Source organism: Anopheles funestus, chromosome 2RL, assembly GCF_943734845.2.
Source record: "Anopheles funestus chromosome 2RL, idAnoFuneDA-416_04, whole genome shotgun sequence".
In the NCBI taxonomy this organism is placed as follows: Eukaryota; Metazoa; Arthropoda; class Insecta; order Diptera; family Culicidae; genus Anopheles; species Anopheles funestus.
Window position 1 is genome coordinate 80,459,312 of NC_064598.1, and position 18,032 is coordinate 80,477,343.

General features: G+C 43.0%; 3 protein-coding genes across 8 annotated transcripts; 1 reads left to right on the forward strand and 2 right to left on the reverse strand.

Moving 5' to 3' along the window:
- Positions 1-224: 224 nt before the first annotated feature.
- Positions 225-9,832, forward strand: LOC125760740 (uncharacterized). 6 transcript variants are annotated; one of them, XR_007418037.1, is made up of 7 exons: positions 225-1,314; positions 4,708-5,086; positions 5,155-5,270; positions 5,343-5,861; positions 7,263-7,422; positions 9,254-9,555; positions 9,652-9,832. XR_007418037.1 is itself a non-coding variant. In XM_049421164.1 (7 exons), the coding sequence occupies exons 1-6, from the start codon at positions 1,084-1,086 to the stop codon at positions 8,822-8,824; spliced, it is 1,449 nt and encodes a 482-aa protein (XP_049277121.1). In that variant the 5' UTR covers positions 225-1,083; the 3' UTR covers positions 8,825-8,843; positions 9,254-9,832. The 6 variants fall into 6 exon arrangements, 5 of the variants coding, with proteins under 5 accessions (XP_049277121.1, XP_049277123.1, XP_049277122.1 ...); XM_049421164.1 differs by adding an exon at positions 8,781-8,843 and having other exon boundaries at positions 9,254-9,832; XM_049421166.1 differs by lacking the exon at positions 9,254-9,555 and adding an exon at positions 8,781-8,843.
- On the reverse strand, positions 9,819-10,308 carry LOC125760759 (uncharacterized). Its single transcript, XM_049421194.1, has one exon. The coding sequence runs from the start codon at positions 10,263-10,265 to the stop codon at positions 9,921-9,923; it is 345 nt and encodes a 114-aa protein (XP_049277151.1). The 5' UTR covers positions 10,266-10,308; the 3' UTR covers positions 9,819-9,920.
- Positions 10,309-10,439: 131 nt separating this feature from the next.
- Positions 10,440-11,004, reverse strand: LOC125760761 (peritrophin-1-like). The gene is made up of 2 exons (XM_049421196.1): positions 10,903-11,004; positions 10,440-10,828 (listed from the first exon to the last, which is right to left on the reverse strand). Exons 1-2 carry the CDS (start codon positions 10,907-10,909, stop codon positions 10,554-10,556), a joined length of 282 nt encoding a protein of 93 aa, XP_049277153.1. The 5' UTR covers positions 10,910-11,004; the 3' UTR covers positions 10,440-10,553.
- Positions 11,005-18,032: the final 7,028 nt, after the last annotated feature.

Genomic DNA, 18,032 nt, shown 5'->3' on the forward strand with positions numbered 1-18,032 from the left:
TTTTGATGTTCAGCGGGTGGGTTGCGAGAGCATGCCTTCTCCCTCCCACTTGGCATGTTGCTCAGGTAGCTGCATTGCCGCTTGTTTAGCAGGGTTTCTCAAGCATCGTAGCATTGAAAGCAGTGGTTCGCTCTGGCTTGCAATGCTCTCTTGCGCACTGGTACTCACCGAATCCCCACGGACGACCCAACATAAATGCGTTCCGTTTCATTCATACCAGTTTCGGGCCAGTGTGGTGTGTCAGGTAGACACGGGTACACGCATGACGACCGTGCGTTTTGGTGGGCGACTTACACTCGCGGAACGGAACGCGTACACACAGGTACCCACAGAGTCCTCAAACCCGGGCTCGCTTCCACGTACACAGATTAAATTTAATTAGTATTCATCGCGCGCTCCATCACCGCACGTCGATTCCACGGAGACGCGCGCGCCTCACCGATCGCCATCGTCATCGGGTTGGCATTTCTATCCAGCAGCAGGTTTCTGACGACGGGATATACACGATCACAGTGAACCAGAGGCCCCGGTTGTTGATTTGTGTCGCTGTGGCAAAAGCAAGTGTGTGGTGAAGGTTTTTTCTTTCTGCGTGTGTGCACACCTCGTGATCGGATCGGGAGAAGATGGTCTGCACAAAAACTGATTTGCATCTTACTCGCTAAAGGGTAGAGCTTACTGTTGCCTAGCACCCCTAAACATCATCGGTCGCGTAACGCGTTGTGCAGTGCAGGGATTTGCAGGCTGTTGCGTACATATGTGGCTATACGATATACGATAGATACCTCCCCTCGTGCAGTGCATGTTTGTTCTGCCCCAAACAATCCATCCCTTGTGTGTTCGGAATTTCTTCATCACTCCGGTGCGTACCGTTGTGCCACATCGTCTAACTCTAACAACCTGTGTGTAAAGTGCGTTTTGCGTTGCGTGTGTTTGTGTGTTTTGTTGCTGTTGGCACGCGAGAGCAAACAAGTCTCCCCCGTGGAAGGGAGTTTAGAAAAATTCTACACCACATCGAAGCAATCCGGGAAACGTAGTTAAAAGGAAAACGCAAGACAATAACGCGGGGTAGCAGACGGTGAGGTGATGATGGAGCAGCCTAACGGTGGCGGTGTTAATGGTGGTGGTGTTGGTGAGCCAACCGATGACCGCAGTGCGTCACCAGCGAGAGCCCGAACCCCGAACAACAATGCAACCGGGATGGGTCCATTGTCGGGGATCAGCAATGGAATGGATACCGTAACAGCAGCAGCAGCCACACCGAAGGCAACCGGCTGGGTAAAGTTCGAGGAGGACGGTGGACCGGAACCGAGCAAGGTAAGACGCAAGGAAGTGAAACATTTTTGGGCTAAGGTCCAAAAGAGAGAGAGAGAGAGCCAAACTGAAGGAGCCAAAATAGCGGAAAAAGACAACAAAAACGAATCAAAATCGTATTCCCAGCGCATCGAACGTTTTGGGGAAGAAAAAAAAATGGCGATAAGCGACGAACCTCCTTAAGCAGCGTAGTGTGTGGATGCGACCGTAACTCTCGTGCTTGATTGTGTGTGCCGACGGGAGAATTAAAGGGTGGGCGAGGAAGCTTTTCCAATTGAATGGTTTCACCGTTCGGCGCACAATTGATTAAACAAAATTCATCACCTTTATTATTCCCTCTTTTTTTGCACCGGATGAGCAACGCGGGGAAGTGTCACATTGTTGGGTGACTGACGACGGGCACTATTCCTTCCTTCTTCGTTCCCTTTTTTTGCCAGTGTTCACTTATAAAGCCTTTTTGGGGATACAGTGTGGTTCCATGTTTTTTTTTCGCATGAAACTATTAAAAACGGATTAAAAAAATAATTTCACTTCTAAACTTTCGTTATACACAAAATTTTATTTCTTTTTCCCATTACTCACAACCACCAGCGGAGGTAGGTTGCTGTTGCTCATAATAAACTGAGTTACTAAATGAATTGTTATATCCCCGGCTTACTGTGATGCATTCGTTTTTGTGGAAGTGAATCATCATCATGTTTATTTGAGAACAGTTAAATATTTAAACATTTTTACATTATTAGTGTGACTAGATGTGACCAGCACTGTCCAACACGTGTTCAGTTTTTCCATTCACGTTTGTGTTTGTGTTGCTGTGGCTTTAGAGCAACACAACCATGTCCGGGGTTTGTTGTGCCATCGCTGGTTGTCGCTGGTGACAGCATTCCACGGTTCTGGCTGTCATTGTCATGGCATGGCAAATCGCACCCCAGACACGTTCCCCGTCCGGACGTGCTTTTAAATCCCTCGTACCATGTACCTTCTCACCAGCTCACACCCATACACAAGCAGTCGATGTTTTTAGTAGGTCACCCATCCGTTCACTGGCAATGCCCCGTCGCAACCCGTCGGGGACACAACCGGGGGGCTCGGTGTGTGTAATGTCGGTTCGCTATTTTCACAGCCTCGGGTTGTCTGTTTTTGTTTATTGCATTTTAATCGCAACCTACTGCACCAGCCCCGGTCGGTGTCACGTGTTGGCGCGACCGCTGTACATACTGCACGCATCATTGACTCGCAGAAAAGACGCGACCAGCCAAGACGAATCAATCGCCATCCGTCGTTGCGTGCCCATTAAGTTAGCACCTCGGATAGGAGCTTTTTTTATGTAGCATTATTTTGTTTTTGTATCTCTCGTTCAAAGTTCTTTATAAAGGATGGGCCTTTATGTGTATGTGGGCTTCGGTATGGACGACCTTTATGACCTACTCATATGGATCATGTTACAGTTGTTGCTAGCGAGCGCAACGGTTTCAGCGCTTATCCATCGGTCACTCACGACCCGTACACCATTATTGCGTACGAGCATCAAAGGAGAACCGGTATTGAATTTCCATGCAAACACACAACAATTTTTCCACCCTGTGCCAATTTTAGTTTGGAGAGATGATGTCACATTTAGCAATGGTGATCTAACAATGTACGTACCAACCAAAAAAAAAGCTTTCGCTTGACAGGCTTTTGGACGATTTAGCATACTAGTCCCCCGACACACGAAAACAAAAAAAAGCCGGAACTGGTGGATTTGCGTTTGTATTGGCTAATAATTTTTGGTGGACATTTTGCTTTTTTAAAAATAGCATATGGACAAAAGGGCCCCCCCGGAGATCATTATGCTTACACGTGCTGTGTTATGGATTGCCTTATACGATGGTGATTTTGGACTAAGTGGGAAAGCAATTAGCTTTAATGGAGCTATTAGGGTGAGGATGAATCATTTAGCGTGAATGACAAGAACACTTAAATTATGTCGTACCACATACATATACATAATGATGGTTTTGATTAGTTTTTCATTATTAGATCCCTTATTAGCACACTTTGCGAAGAAAGTACTGTCTGATGGATCGTACGAATCGAACAACAATGCGAACGGATGTTATTACTGCACATTATTGCGTCTTCGAAACCGAGACATAATGCCCTTTTATCGGAGGCAAGCATGCTTATCTGTAATTCCAATGTACACTCACAAGTGGAATATTATTAAGAAATTAAATCCGACTGTACAACACCTTACCTAGCAAAAAAGGGGCAGATTTGGCCTTCGGAACAATACTGCTCCCGTGCCACACAATGGAACAATCGATGCATTCATATGTGGTTACACTTTAGCACACTAAAAGATGCGTTACATTCCTTGGCTTTAGTTTTTTTGTACGTGGTGCAATAAGTGTGACAAAAAAAGAGCAGAAGAACAGCAGTATGAATCAGCAACCTGCAGATTGTTTGGTTCCTGGTGCACGTTCATCTTTTTGCAATTACAGCTTACAGCTTTGCTCGAAGGGAAGGGAAGAAGACGATGGCGACCAGCGAAAGATAGTGGTTGGGCGTTATTTGCTCGTTGCTTTCCAAACACCTACCAAACGCGACACACCCATATTATGGCTAAAAATATGTTACCGTACTGTAACGCTAACTAATGTCTCGTTGTGGGGGGTGGTTAAGTGAATTAAAACGGGAAGTACATAAAGAATTAATTAAAAACGTGATATGGAGATATTAAGCGATGGAAAATAATATGAACAAAAGTAAGCACTTTTCATGTAATATTTGCTGCAAAGTTCTTGCTTTTAAATTAAAGATTTAGCAGGATTTTTTGCTTTCACTTTTGTGGCGGCGAAATTCAAAATGATCTTAATTTTTAATTTTCAGCATAATCAAAAATTCCTTTGTACGAAAATAGGCGATTTATAGAATATTTAGTAAAAACTAGTTTACTATATTTTTGTTTCAACAGTGCGGCCTCTAGGACGTCCGTTGATTAACAGGTTGTCGTCAGACGTTCGATGCTGCACATGGTGTAACGGCTGAGTGTGTTGCCCAATGTAGACCAAAGAGTCTAAAAACAGCAAAATTAGCATGTCTTTTGTATATTTTTTTTGTTATGGATTTGTAGTTGTATTAAAAGCAAAACTCGGGGCGGCTCGGTGGTGTATGTGATAAAAGGCGCCCGTCCACACGATATAACTAGGGATCAAATCCCATCCGGACCGTCTACCCGTAGCATGGACTGATTATCCTGCTACGTGGTAAAATAAGTCATGATACGGCCAGGCCGTTCTAACCGAGCAAAAAAAAACAACATTCACACCTTGCTTCAAGGACTCTAGAGTATGCAATTGAAAATTTATTCCAGCAATTTTATTCATAATTTTTCGCGATCTTTCATTACAGTCCCCGTCACCGTCACTACCACCACCGCCGCCAGTCGCTGCCAGTAGGCAACAGCATCCGTTGGCAACGGGCAGTAACCGTCAGTCGGTGGCAACATCATCGGACACGGCCCCGGCAGCCGTACTACCGACGGAAACGGTACATGTAAATCTGGACACACGAACACCTAGCACACCAAAGCAAACTCAACCACAATCATCGCATGGACCCGGCAGTAAACAAACGCCCGCGACCGGGTCCGGCATGCTATCGAGTGGAGTCAACAAAACATCACAACCGGCCGTCATAGACATTCCGAAGCAATCGGTAAACGTTGTCCAACCGATCCAGTCGATGCGAACGATCGAACTTTCGACCGGTCGTGTACGGGAAGGCTTCGGTAAGTGTGTGGTAACACCATTTTGCGCGTTGTATCACCATCAAATTGATTTCATTTTATTCTTTTAGCAAACGGTGATGTTATCGTTACCTTACTACCAACCAACACCCGGTGGCCATGGATCACACCGGCTGTATTTCGTCCCGAGCTCGTCCCGGAAGAGCTGATGGCGCAAGGTTTGACGGTAAGAACGATCGCATGATCCATGAACCGTGTAAGGACTTTCAACGATCTTCCCCCAACGATTCCTTTTCAGCTCACAGTGGAGGAGTATGTGCACGCAATGGAAACGCTGGTAAACGACTACCGGTTCACGCTGTACAACATCTGCTACAAACGCGTTCTGGTCGTGTGGATTCTGTTCGCTTTCATCGTACTGATTGGGCTGCTGTTTTCCGGCTTCTATGGCATTACCTTGCTGTCGCTCGGTGTTGCCTGGTTGTTCCTGAATGCGGCCGCCATTTTTCTGTGCATGTGGGTTAAGCTGAAGCTGGCGCGCGGTCTCGAACGGTGTATGGCACGCGTTAATAAGCAGCTAATAAGACACAAAATTTTGCTAGCACTGGACGACCGTGGACACATCTCCTGCCACAAGGTGAACCTTTGCTTCCTGTACTTCGAACCGTCGCAATGTATTAGCTATCTGAACGAGTTCATAGAGCGCAGCGAACAGAACGGTAACACGATCGAGCCGGGCTGGGAAAGCCGGTTGGACGTCACGACGAACGATATCGTTATTCAGGGAGCGAACACGACCCGGCTGTCCCGGAAACAGGTAGGTTTTTGTTGTAGAAATGTTTGAACAGTGTGTGGGAAGTGTGTTTGAATATTGGTAGAGTTGACTTTTATTCCATCCGAGATATGAAGCGAAGAAGCGCCTAATACGCTCTTTTGGTTCCTCTTTTCATAAGTTGCTTCTTTACGATAAAGGTTTTGCTTTCTAGGGTAGAACTATTACTATATCGATCATTTGCAAATTCAATTTTTAGTATGTAAAAATTATTACACTTAGTTTGTGTGTTTGTGTGCGTTTTGTACTTCTTTTTCACACTATCCATAATGTCGTTAAGTTAGTTTGCTTCAAGCAAATTGGACCGTTGACCATTATACAGTAACACCGAAACATCAAACATTCCGATATCACTAACGATCGCCAACTCGTTCAGGGACGAGCGGAAGGCATCTTTCTGCGGTATCTACAGCGCTGGGGTAAGGATTATCTGCGCCGACGGCTAGACTGGACGATCGAGGAGAATGCTATCGTGTCGGCACCGCGTCATCTGCCGACGGCTTACTGTCCCTGCCAGTACGCTGAAGAGGTGATGCTGCAGAAGAAACCGAAGGAAGATCCACGGCTTTGCTGTGCCACTGTACGGGTTCATCTTGCCCGCATCGGATTCCATTTCTGACTGTCCGGACGGTACGGACGTAACCGCATCATGCAGCCAACTTGTGCCTAAGAATGTGCTCGACTTGTTCAATTTTTGGTTTAGGACCAGTGAAGCAAACGGAAGGATAGATAGTTTAGTAGCGAAACGATAGCTTAAGCCAAGCTATGGCGATGTTTTGTTATTCGGTGTGTTTTTCGGGTCCTGTAATTAAGCTTTGCAACGAGTACAAAAATGCAATCTCTCAATCCCAAAACCTGTACGACTGTTAGACCTCAGAGTGCCTTTGGGTTTTTTGATGTACCATATGTACCAGGGTGGAGCGTTTGAAACTGGTAGTAGATGGAGAGGGTCATTTTGTTTGAGGATTTATTTTTTCTACAAATGTAATCGGTGTAGAGAACAAAGATCCAAAACGCTGTATAGTGCGACCTTGATCGGGCATATGTTTTTAATTGGTGGCGGGATGCATTAGTATTATAGTGTGGAAGCGTTTCATTTTAGTAGGATTAGTTGACACTGATGCTTTTCCGGAGGTTCCGTAGCGCGTACACGCATCCGTATCGCACTCAGCTGGATTGGATTCCTTTTGTTAATTGTCTCTCCTTTTGGTATAGACTGTCCCAAATTAAAGCGTATTAGTAACTAATCACCATTCGGAACACTATTTCCTTCCATCTTTACCTGTACCACCTGTCGCTCACCCCGCTGCTGGTTACTCTGCCTATGCCTTTGTTTGGCCTGCCTGTCTTCATCGTGTATCTCCCAACCAATCTCCCCATTTGCAGGAACGAGGAATGCTGCTGCTGCTGCGTTACGCATCCCGGTGGGGTAACGAGGCAATGCGTGGCCTTATCGATGTCACGCCAAATGATCCGGCCCGGCACTGCCGGCAGTACCAGTGCCCCTGCCAGTACGTAGAGTACCACTTGAAGTGCAAACCGCGAGGCAAGTTACGCATTTTTTACCTCTTCTATTGGCTAACGGCTTCCGAACGTTATGGTTAACCTTTTTTTTTGTGGGGACCCGGTTGGACTGCTGCTAATTTTCTTCTTTCCATTTCCTCGCGCTCTACTGTGGTAGTTAAGATGGAATTATCGTACCTTTACCAGCTCATTGGTCTTATCGTACCTTTACTCCCTTTACTAACAATACTGACAATAATGATGTACTACTAACAGTTGGCCGGATGGAAAGTATCCGTGGCGGTAGGCATGTACGCTATTTTCTATGCAGACTAATACAGTTCCATTTATGTTCCATTAACTTCCAAGTAGTCTCACCAGTGAGTAACGATAACACACATAGTGCGCTTAGACACGTTGAATCCATCTCTCCAAGGCAAGCCTTCAGTTAAACCCACCTACCAGTGTACTTAATTTTATTGAAACGTCCACATTTAGTTTAGTCGTAGAGCAAACGGGGTAAATGTTAGCTTAGGAAGTAACCACACACACACACACATTCCCTTCCGTTGCAAACCATTATTTAGTAGAGATGCAAAAGTTCAAATCCGTCCAATAAATGGCAAAAAAGACCCATTTCTTGCCGCTTTTGCCAGTCGCAATCGTACGCAATTTTGTTTTAGTGTTTTCCGTTGCACCTTTTAAGGCAATTGTAAATTCAATCGAAACAAAGGGACCAAGTGCAGTGTGCAGTTGAAGCTTTCTTGTTGAGTTTTCAGATAGTTTAGTGAAGGAATTGTTTTGATTCTGCTTTCTCCATACCCGACACTTGGGCAGGAGAAGCAAGAAGGCATTTGTAATCTCCAATTTTAACGTACGAGAAGCTGTTCGGAACATTATTTTCAATAAACCCATGTACTGTTGTTATCAGGTGGCCTGAGTAAACTTCGAACATTTCTAGCCAATTTCGCACGAACTTGGGCTAAATGAGAACGACTGCATAACGACGATCATCCGAAACGTTCTCGTGGATTGCAAACAAATTATCTTTATCCCTCTCACTAATAATCTATTGATTGCACACATTAGCTGGTGGTTTGTTTGCACTTTCTTCTTTCTAGCTCGTCGGGTACGGTAGTTGTTCCTGCGTTGTTTGCTAATCCTATCTAGTGCCTGTGCACTGTATGATCTCATCCTTTTGACCCGAGGTATAAAAGTAATGGTAAATAGATCTGTAAGCTCGGTAAGTTACTAACCGTAGGGGATGTGTATCTTTTCCATTTTTAAAAGAATAATATCTCGCTCTTTTTACCGTTAACCTAACTACTACTTCGCCCTTCACACTGCTCCGTACCGGGTGCTGATACTTTGGAAAATTGTTTCTTGTTCCATTTTTCGTAGGATTGCGCACGCTTTCTCCCGTCAATTCTTATCCTCATTACTAGGACGAGCTGTGGAACACTTGTAAGCCTCTAAAGTCTCTTTTAATGTCCGTTCGCTTTTGTACACGTACATTTGATTTGTATTACTTCTTCAACTGATTTACTTGTATCAAATTTCGACCATTCCCAGAGCTCGGACATCACCACTAATCCCACATGGCGACACATTGCACCCAAAAAGGCGTAGCAAATTGTTTTCGTTTTTTACAAACTCAAAGAGAGAGAGAGAGAGAGAGAAAAACAAGATACACATTTTGAACAACGTTTTGTGATGCAATGTTCATGTCATTACTAACGAATTTTCTTTGGTACCGAAAAAATTAAAAAGACTCATGCTACAAAATCTATATGTAGAAATAATATCGATATTGCAAACTGACCAATACCAGGGAATTGATACTCACAGTTTTATTATCATTCACTTCTTCGTAGGCTACCCGTGCAGTTGTTGTGCATTGATATCTGATCCACACTATCAGTACAGCTACTGAGCGTGCAGGCAGCCACCACGGGTTTTGCACTGCGGGGGTTCCCCAAGGAAACTTCCAAATCCTGCATACTCTCCCCCACAATCGACACCAATGTATTTCTCTACTTTTGTAACTGCGTGTGACCGTGTTTTACCATGTGTGTTTGTTTGTTTGTTTGTTTGTTGTGTTGTATGAATGTTACTACTGGCACCACACAATGCAGGGGAAACTAATGGATCTGGGAGGGCTTTAGCATGGAATGTGGTGGGTGTAGTGCATAGACGAATGGCAAAGGTTTGGCAAATGATTGAAACAAACATAAACACGCGTACTTCCAATCCCTCCTCGTCAATACCATAGGCTATCCGTGGAAGTGGCTGTCATCGCTCTGTGGACACGTATACCCGAACAACTAAAAGGCTTTTGGGGGAAGCAACATCACACCGCATCCAGACATTACGCGCACACAATCTTACTCACCAGAGGAAATGACGATTTAAAAGTAAAGCAATAAAACCGATGCAGGATTACAAACAATAAACACCCGTAGTTTTATTACAATACGTTCGAATCACACCAATGCCTAAAGTAAAAATTTAACTGAAATTTTCCATACATGAATGGCAACGCTATTCCGACATCGTGGCACCTAGCCGTTCCAAGTCTTGATTGATTTCGGCCATAATTTTATCGCATGCTGCTTGCAATTGACTGCGCATTTCCTGTAGCGTCTGCTTCAGCTCTTGTGCATTCGTTTTAAGTTCTCGAAACTGCTCATGGTGTTGCACCGTGGCATCGTACACTTTCCACCAATCGTCCATACTCGATTCCTCCGTTAAGGTTGGTAGGTTTTCGCTGGAAATATGCTGTGGCGCTGGTTTTGTCTCGTGAAACAGCTGTAAATCTTCTAGCATTTGCGCTTCGGTGGGTGGTTTCGGAAGCGGTGCCACAGTTTGTTTTGCTTTTCGAAACATTTTCCCACTTGAAAACACCAATTTGAGGAATACAGCGAGTTTTCCACAGTATACGTATATTGTTTTGTTTTGGTTTTCGCCGTGAACTGCGGTTACGTTGCGATTTGTCAAACTTGTGCGTTTATACACTTGCGAGTTGGAGTTGTGTTGAAGCAAGTATAACTGTTCTTAGCCTTGGGTGATACAACGGTAATTTTCAAATTTATTTATACAGTGACGGGCAGATTTATCGCATCACACAAATGTGGAACACAAAGTTTTTATTGTGCATTACGATTTAGTTATCAATTAATCCAAACTTATAGGGTCGATTTGAAGCGGTCGCTTGCAATTAGCCTGTTCGGGGAAATCACAGTAATCTTTCTCGATATTCCAGTGCAAACCGCCGGGACAGTCCATCTCGTACTTGTCGCCATTGAAGCACTTGTAAAACTTGGTACAGTCCGTAAAGTGTGGGATGTGAACTGGATGAAAAATATCGTCATTTTCCGGACAGGTTAGAGGAATGTCCAACGCCTGAACAGCCACAACGATCGTGGCAAGCAACACTAGTGCACAGACACCTGGGAACGAGTGGGAAAAGTCGTTTACAAATTAGGTCTCAGTTCCAACAGAAATAACATTCACTTTCAAATACCTTTCATGTTTTTAATTTAGCAACAATTAGAACTGTTTGAATGAAACTAGCGGACTGACAAACGATGGCAAAACAAATGATTTTATATATTTTCCGAACGAAATGAAAGTGATTGAGCACGTTTGTATGTGAAAAGATAGTGCATTGATGATAAGAAACCACTTCAGGGTAAATTTTTTACAAATCAATCCATTGCAATACCATGCACAAGGTTTGACGATGGTTTTGTCATCCTTCTGTAACGTTTGTAGCTTTAAACCGACATCATTATCTCAAGTGCTAACCTCGTGTTCTCACAATGAGTAACACAAGCAACACGTTTCTAAAGATATAGCCATTTACAATTACAATTACTTGAGGCTACCTGGAAGCAGGGAGAATAAATTGAATAATTTGAAGATAGTCTCATAGGGTAAAGTTAATCATTACTATGGATTTTATACGATTCCAAAGTGTCCTGTGCTTCCAAACTGTTAGCCCTGTGCTAATTTAAATTTAATGCAAAAAACTAAACGATCATACTCAGAAATGGTTTCTGTGGTTGTGAGCAAGTTTAGATTACTTTTCTACAACGAGAATCGAATTTGTGGTAAAGAAAAAAATAAGATAACATAGACGACAAATGGTGTTGTCGCTTCAAAGAACAACTTCATATCCTTTGACTTTAGGGTGAGATAAAATGCGAAATAAAACTTAAGATAAGACTTAACATGTTGTGCACATCCCACGCGACAAAACACCCAAGAAAGCTGCCCCTGTTTTGGTCACCCCCTTTCGGAAATATTGGCCACCATTAAGAAGCCAAGTGTCGCTGAAAGCCAAGCGTTAAAGAGGAACGGAAACGCGAACCGACGGTTATAAACAAGTTAGTTAGTCAACCATACATACACACACACACACACACACACACCCACATACACACATTTAGTAAACAGTTGACAGAAGAAGGAAACTTAGGGTGGGTAGGTAGGTAGTATACCAGATTTGGCATCTGCATAAAATTTTATGCAAATTATGCACACCGAAAAAGTACTCCCGGGAAAGCAAAAGCGATGCGAAGGGTTATGACCCCCCTTTCCATGGGGAACTGGGAAAACTCGTTAGAAGTAGAACCATGGCGCATTTACCACGTTTTGTGTGCTGTTCTGTTGTTCGGATGAGCTACGCCATGGTGGAAAGCTGAGATGTTTTGCACAACAGTTGGAGGGAAAGATCATCCCCAGTCCGGTGACGAATCCTGGCTGTATTAAGTCATCGAATGGTGGTTAAGTTTTCGGTGGACAATTTACGTTCACAGCGGAAGAGATGCATCTAGTTGGGCGAACGTTAAAGAAGAGACAGGTCGTTCCGTTCGTTTGCTTTTGTCCTACATTAAACGTTTACTGATGGATGGTACGGATGGGGAAACAGGTTAAGGATAGAAAGAAAGGGAGACAAAATTTGATTGCAAGAGTTAGGTGTGCTGTGAGGTACTAAGAGGTACTCCCGACACTCGGGACCGCCAATTGTAAAGCGACTAAAGTGCATTTTCAGCTCAAGCTGTCCCACGGTGCTATTGCTACCGTTAGCTGGACAATATAGGGTTATGGGTGTATTGAAACTATTTAAATGAGAGCGTAACGAAACAACTCTATTGTGTAGGAAGTTTTTCTATTAATATTTTTGCTGTGCGCGTCTCCATTGTTAGTAACTCCGGTGTTTTTTTGCCAACCACGATAGTGATAGACCGCCGCGCGTGCTCGTCTTGTCATTTACGTATGTCCTTTTGTGTAATAAACGAGAAACGTGTAAGTTTTATAATTGAGATACGTCTTTTTATTATGCAGCGAATACTCAAACCCATGTGGATAAATCAGTTATATTTATATTATTATATTATATAATATTTTAATCGTTGAGCAAATAGTTATACACACGTTTGAAATTTGAGTGAAAGAGTTTTAATTTAAATTTGTTTTTTTTTGATAAAGTTATTGAACTTGATCAAAATAAACGTAACCACGTGTCTCAAACTCTCCAGCATCTCTTAGATAAGGACTTTCTCCCAAAACTGACTCAGATGCTTAGAAGAATTTTTTGCCTTGTATGGATAGAAGGACAATGACGAATTACGTTATAATGACGAATTCTGAATGCGTTGTCTGAACTCACTGACGAATTAGAAACGCCAAGCTCATGGGTGTGGCACGTGATGAGAGTGCCGGACTCTTGCCTTACCAGGAAGGTGCTCGTCAGCAACTTGATCGGCACGAGACGTGGAGGAGCACAGTCGAACCTGTGTAAGAACGGATGGAGCCGTGGATGGAGGACTGCAGCCCTAGAACGAGTTTCCAGAAAACGGATTGGAGACCTGGCCATATCTTTGCAACTTGCTCAACCCTGAGCAGACCAAGAAGAAGAGGCTCCGGTAGGCTGGACATGTCATGTGGATGACACCGGACGACCGGGCTCGTAACGTCATGTTAAGTAATCCACATGGACAGAGGGGGCGTGGTAGGTCCTAATGGAGATGGAGTAGGAATGTTGATGGCCAGAAAGGCCGCGATAATGGACTGGCGGACGAGCTCCTAAACCTTTTTAGTACCGCGGATCACTTTTTGTTCGACATAAGTATATCACGGCCCACATGTACCGTCTATGAACCGACTCGTAATGTATGTATACCGCTGTTAAGGCGATTTTTTAACTAAAACATTAGTAAAAATTGTAATTGTCCTCAATCTGACACATCGAAAAGTGCAGAATGTATTTCGCCACGTAAAAACGCTTGAAATGGTAAACAAAAAGAGTAAAAAAAAAATCGGTCCAATGACCGAAAATTTCTTCCGCGAACCACTATAGGTTGGGGATCACTAGTTTAGAGGACCCGGGTCCATATTTTCTGGGTTATATCTTCTTAACTTTCCCTGCGGTTTATCAATAGATATATTGTTCGTCTATACTTTAAAGCAAAATCAACATGATAAACAATTCTCCAGGCAATAAACACTTTAAGCAAAGAATCTTTCGTTTCCATTAGAATTAAACGCTAGACACACAGGAATGTTCATGGTCGATACCCTAACGTGCTCATGCCGATGCTATTTATCTAAGCTGGTATGGAACACAACAACAATATTCACAAACGAACAAACCCTCCCTACAGTGAAAGAAGAATCTGCTACATCTGGCTGTCAGCAAACCTCTTATCAGCTTAACAGTGATGCTCGGAATCTGTTGCAATGGATCCGCTTCCCTGTGGTACATGAAGCCGGTCCACTATTTGAATTTCCTCTTTTTGGCTCAACCATTCCCGTTTTTTGGACGATGCACCGAAGAAGGCAAAAGGTACGACCATTTTCGGTAGCATCAGGAAGCAATCAAGCGTCCACCCCACCATGTCCACGGCGATCGGCAGTTTGTTTGGCTATCCGTAAAACTTTCCACAAAACCATCCTCAGGGCACTCAGGGACGGTAACCACATTGGAGCAACTTCGAAACGTACTGACCACATAGGGCACGAAGCCTCGGTTCGGCCAAAAACAGAACGGAACGTACGTGGAGAAAAACCAGCTGTACCAGCTGGCAGTATGCTTTTTTTTGGGGGGGCTGTTAGTGAAAAAAAAATGGAGAATGGAGTCACCCAGTCCCGGTGTTTCTGTTTTTCTTCATCCGGAGTTCGCTTGTATGCTGGTGCGGGAAGTTGAGCTGGTCAGTTTTGGGTCTCTGCGAGCAAGGGGGAACGATACGGCTTTCGATACGGCGATGTTATGCTAGATGCTGTGGATGCTTTATGTGATGTAGATAAATTTCTTTCACATCCCTCTATGGCTGTCGCTACTTTCTTTGCAAAATGTTCCCCTATACATCTCTTCCCTTCAGGGATGGGGGTGTGTGTGTGAGCGTAACGGTGGTCATCAAGTTTGGTGAAAACACGTATTTTCCCCTCCTTCCCAAAAAAAGTTGGAGACTGTCGTACCAAAACAATTCCGAAAGGGCAGTGGAGCAGATGGTAAAAGAAGCGGGACAAGCTGGTGAAAATTTACATCGAGCACACTTCCGGTGGCGTGGCATTTATGTAAATTTTTGGGCCAGTTCTTTACGTTGTGTGCTAAGCAAGTGGATCGAACGACCATATATATATTGGATTTATTAAGCCAGCAACCGATGATGAGGGGAATGAGTTGAATAAGTTTGTATATTTATATTGAAGTTTTCCTGCTTTTTTATAAAGGAGTGTTTGGGTAAGGTTGACATAACTAAATGGTAAAACATACTGCATAATCGTTGAGTTTGTTTTCTTACGGATGTGTAATATATTTGCATATTTCATAAATCGTTTTAAACTACGTGCAGCAGAAAGAAGTAAATCTTGCTTAAGGTTTAATTTAACTACAAACTTTCTTTAACAAACGTAATATTTATCTCACCTTTAAAAGAACTCATTATAAATAAATTGTTTTCTTAAGATGATAATGAAACGAAAAAAGCGGATTTGAAAATTGGACAGTTTGATAAATTTTTCTTGTAGATTTTAATTTTTGATTTTTTTACGTTAATTTTAAAATGGGACGCTTGGGTGGTGTATGTGATAAACGGAGCATATTCCACACGGCAGGGCCGGGCATCAAATCTAATGCGGTCCGTTCACCCAGACCTACCCGAGGTCGGTTTTAAAGATCGTTAAGCCAAGAAGAGAGACGAAAATTTTAAAATATTTTTAAAACAAAAAATACTTCTAATTAAAATTGCTTCTGTTGTACAGTTAATATTTGTTATGATTAAATATAATATTTACTTGGAACAACATTTCACAGCTCTTTTCAAATCATCTCTATATTGACATGTTTTTTACTGCATTTAAAAAAATAGTCGAATCTCAAAACGTGTGTTATAAAACTATCTTTGAAATTAAATACACGTTACGATAACAATACAACCCATTGAAGCTAGAAAAGTGTATAAGAAACAAAACGATTCAACGGCGATCTTTCAGCAAAACTTCAATCAAAGAAAGTAGCAAACCTTAGTGTAACATATGGTCAGCAGGGGGAAAATCAATAACAAATATCCATTTATCAACTTTTTTACCACTTTCCTACAAGCGAGAAATGTGAAAAAATGAGCGACAAACCCTACCACAGCAAGAATCAGCCCAAAAAGATACAAAACAAAGGAATACAAAATGAAACAAGTGATGATTCCAATCTGGAATGGCCTTTTTTCTTCTTCTTCTTCTTCTTCTTATTTGTTGTACTGGCCCCGTGTCAAAATAATGTATCTCGGTGGCAAAATGTGTCACACGTGGTTCTTACTTTTCGATAATATTTTCAAACCTTCAAACCACGACCAGAGATGGGTTTGTAGGTAGAACCGTCAACCGAGGGAGGATTATAGAAAGAGAAAGAAAAAAGCACACCCACAAACCCGGGGACATGTGTTACGCATTTGTATTTAGATTATTTCGATGTGGAAAATATGGGAAAACTTTCCATTTTATTAGCTTTTTCCCGTGCTGGAATGCAATAACGTCCAGAACCGGGGACGACACATGACATTCTTTAGTCATTCTGTGGCCTTTTTGGTTCGAAAAAAAATGCAATAAAAATGCATAAACGCACATCGACAGACATTAATCGGTTGAATAGCTGAAATCAATTCTGTACGGTATTGTTGCGCCGTATTGTGGTTTTATATCCGAGGGGTCCTTTTTTGTATATGCTCCGTTTCCGTGCTGTTATTGTTGATTTCAAAGAAGAAATATGTTCCAGCCCAGCTGCCAGTTCATACACTGAGTCGTACTGAGTACGGGTTTTTGGGTTTGAGTGCTTTTTCAGCTCTTCTTTCGAGTACTTCGAAGGCCCAAGCTTATGCAAAAGTCATCCTCCGTTCATCTTCCGCGTGGAAAAAAGCGAATGAATACACCAGCAACAGTGAAGCATAATGCTTGCGAACCACACAAAAACCGTCGACAGTAATTCGTTCTTACTTTCTTCTTGGCCCGTTTTTTTTTCGCTCCTACTGACGATGGCGCGCTGTGTTCGCGCGCAAACGGTGACCTAAATTGTGCAATCCATCTTTGCAAAGTTATCCATCATCATAATAATGACGTTTTTATGCATCGTTGCGCGTTCTGCCGCCTGCGTTAGTGTTTGCATTAAGTTTGTGGATGCGTTGCGAATGCGGAACGCAGCCGACACGCCACGCTTGTGCGGCCTGTGATGATTTCCTATGGTGTCGTGCACCCGGCGGAAAGCTTCTACCATGCCCTCAACAGCCAACAGCCGCAAAAGGTTCGATTATGCGATTCTGTTTGCCATTCTTGGCAGGGCACAAGGTTAGTGCATCTTTTCATTCTACGTGTTCTAGAAAGGTTCTGCTTGGGTTATTAATTTTGCTTACGCAAACAGAAACAGATTGGGTCAGATGTGTTTACCGCCTTCAACAATGCTTCTTGTAGCAAGAATTACATTTTTCTTATGAATGAATGAGTAGGGTATCAGTGTATTAAGAAGTGATTGTACAAGTGGTATTGTTGTAAAGCTTGCAGTTGATTAACAACTTGCTTTATAATGGAAATCGCTTCAGGAGAAAGATAATACTAGATTTTTTTTACATCGTTAAAATAACCTGAAAAAAATATATTGAATTGTTGTTTATCTTCTTCCCTTGAAGATAACATTAACGAACGAGCATTTACTTTCATAATAAAGACAAATCACGCTTCGTAAGTACATTAAAAATCTCATCGGTTATCATTAAAATAAGTTTCCACGTTTTTCCCACTAATGAACGTATCAGGCACGGTTGAGATCTTTTCACAGCGCCAACAACGATAAATAGAATTCCTTTTTGTTACCCTTCCACTTATTAAAAACCTCAAAGTCATACCAACCGACATTGTCCACTCTGGAAAGCCAACACCATAAGTCCGCACGGAGCTAGCTGGGTGCCGTTCCGTGTGTAACGAATGCGCGCCCACATGTATGCAACCTTTGTGCACAAAGGTTCGGAAACGCACCCGATGAATCCTATTATTGGCCGGAAGCAGCAATAGAAATGCCACGAACGACAGCTTTTTGTTCCGTGCGCATGCTTTTGTTGCTGCTGCACGCGTGTTGCACGTTCCGGTGCGTGCAATGAGCCATTT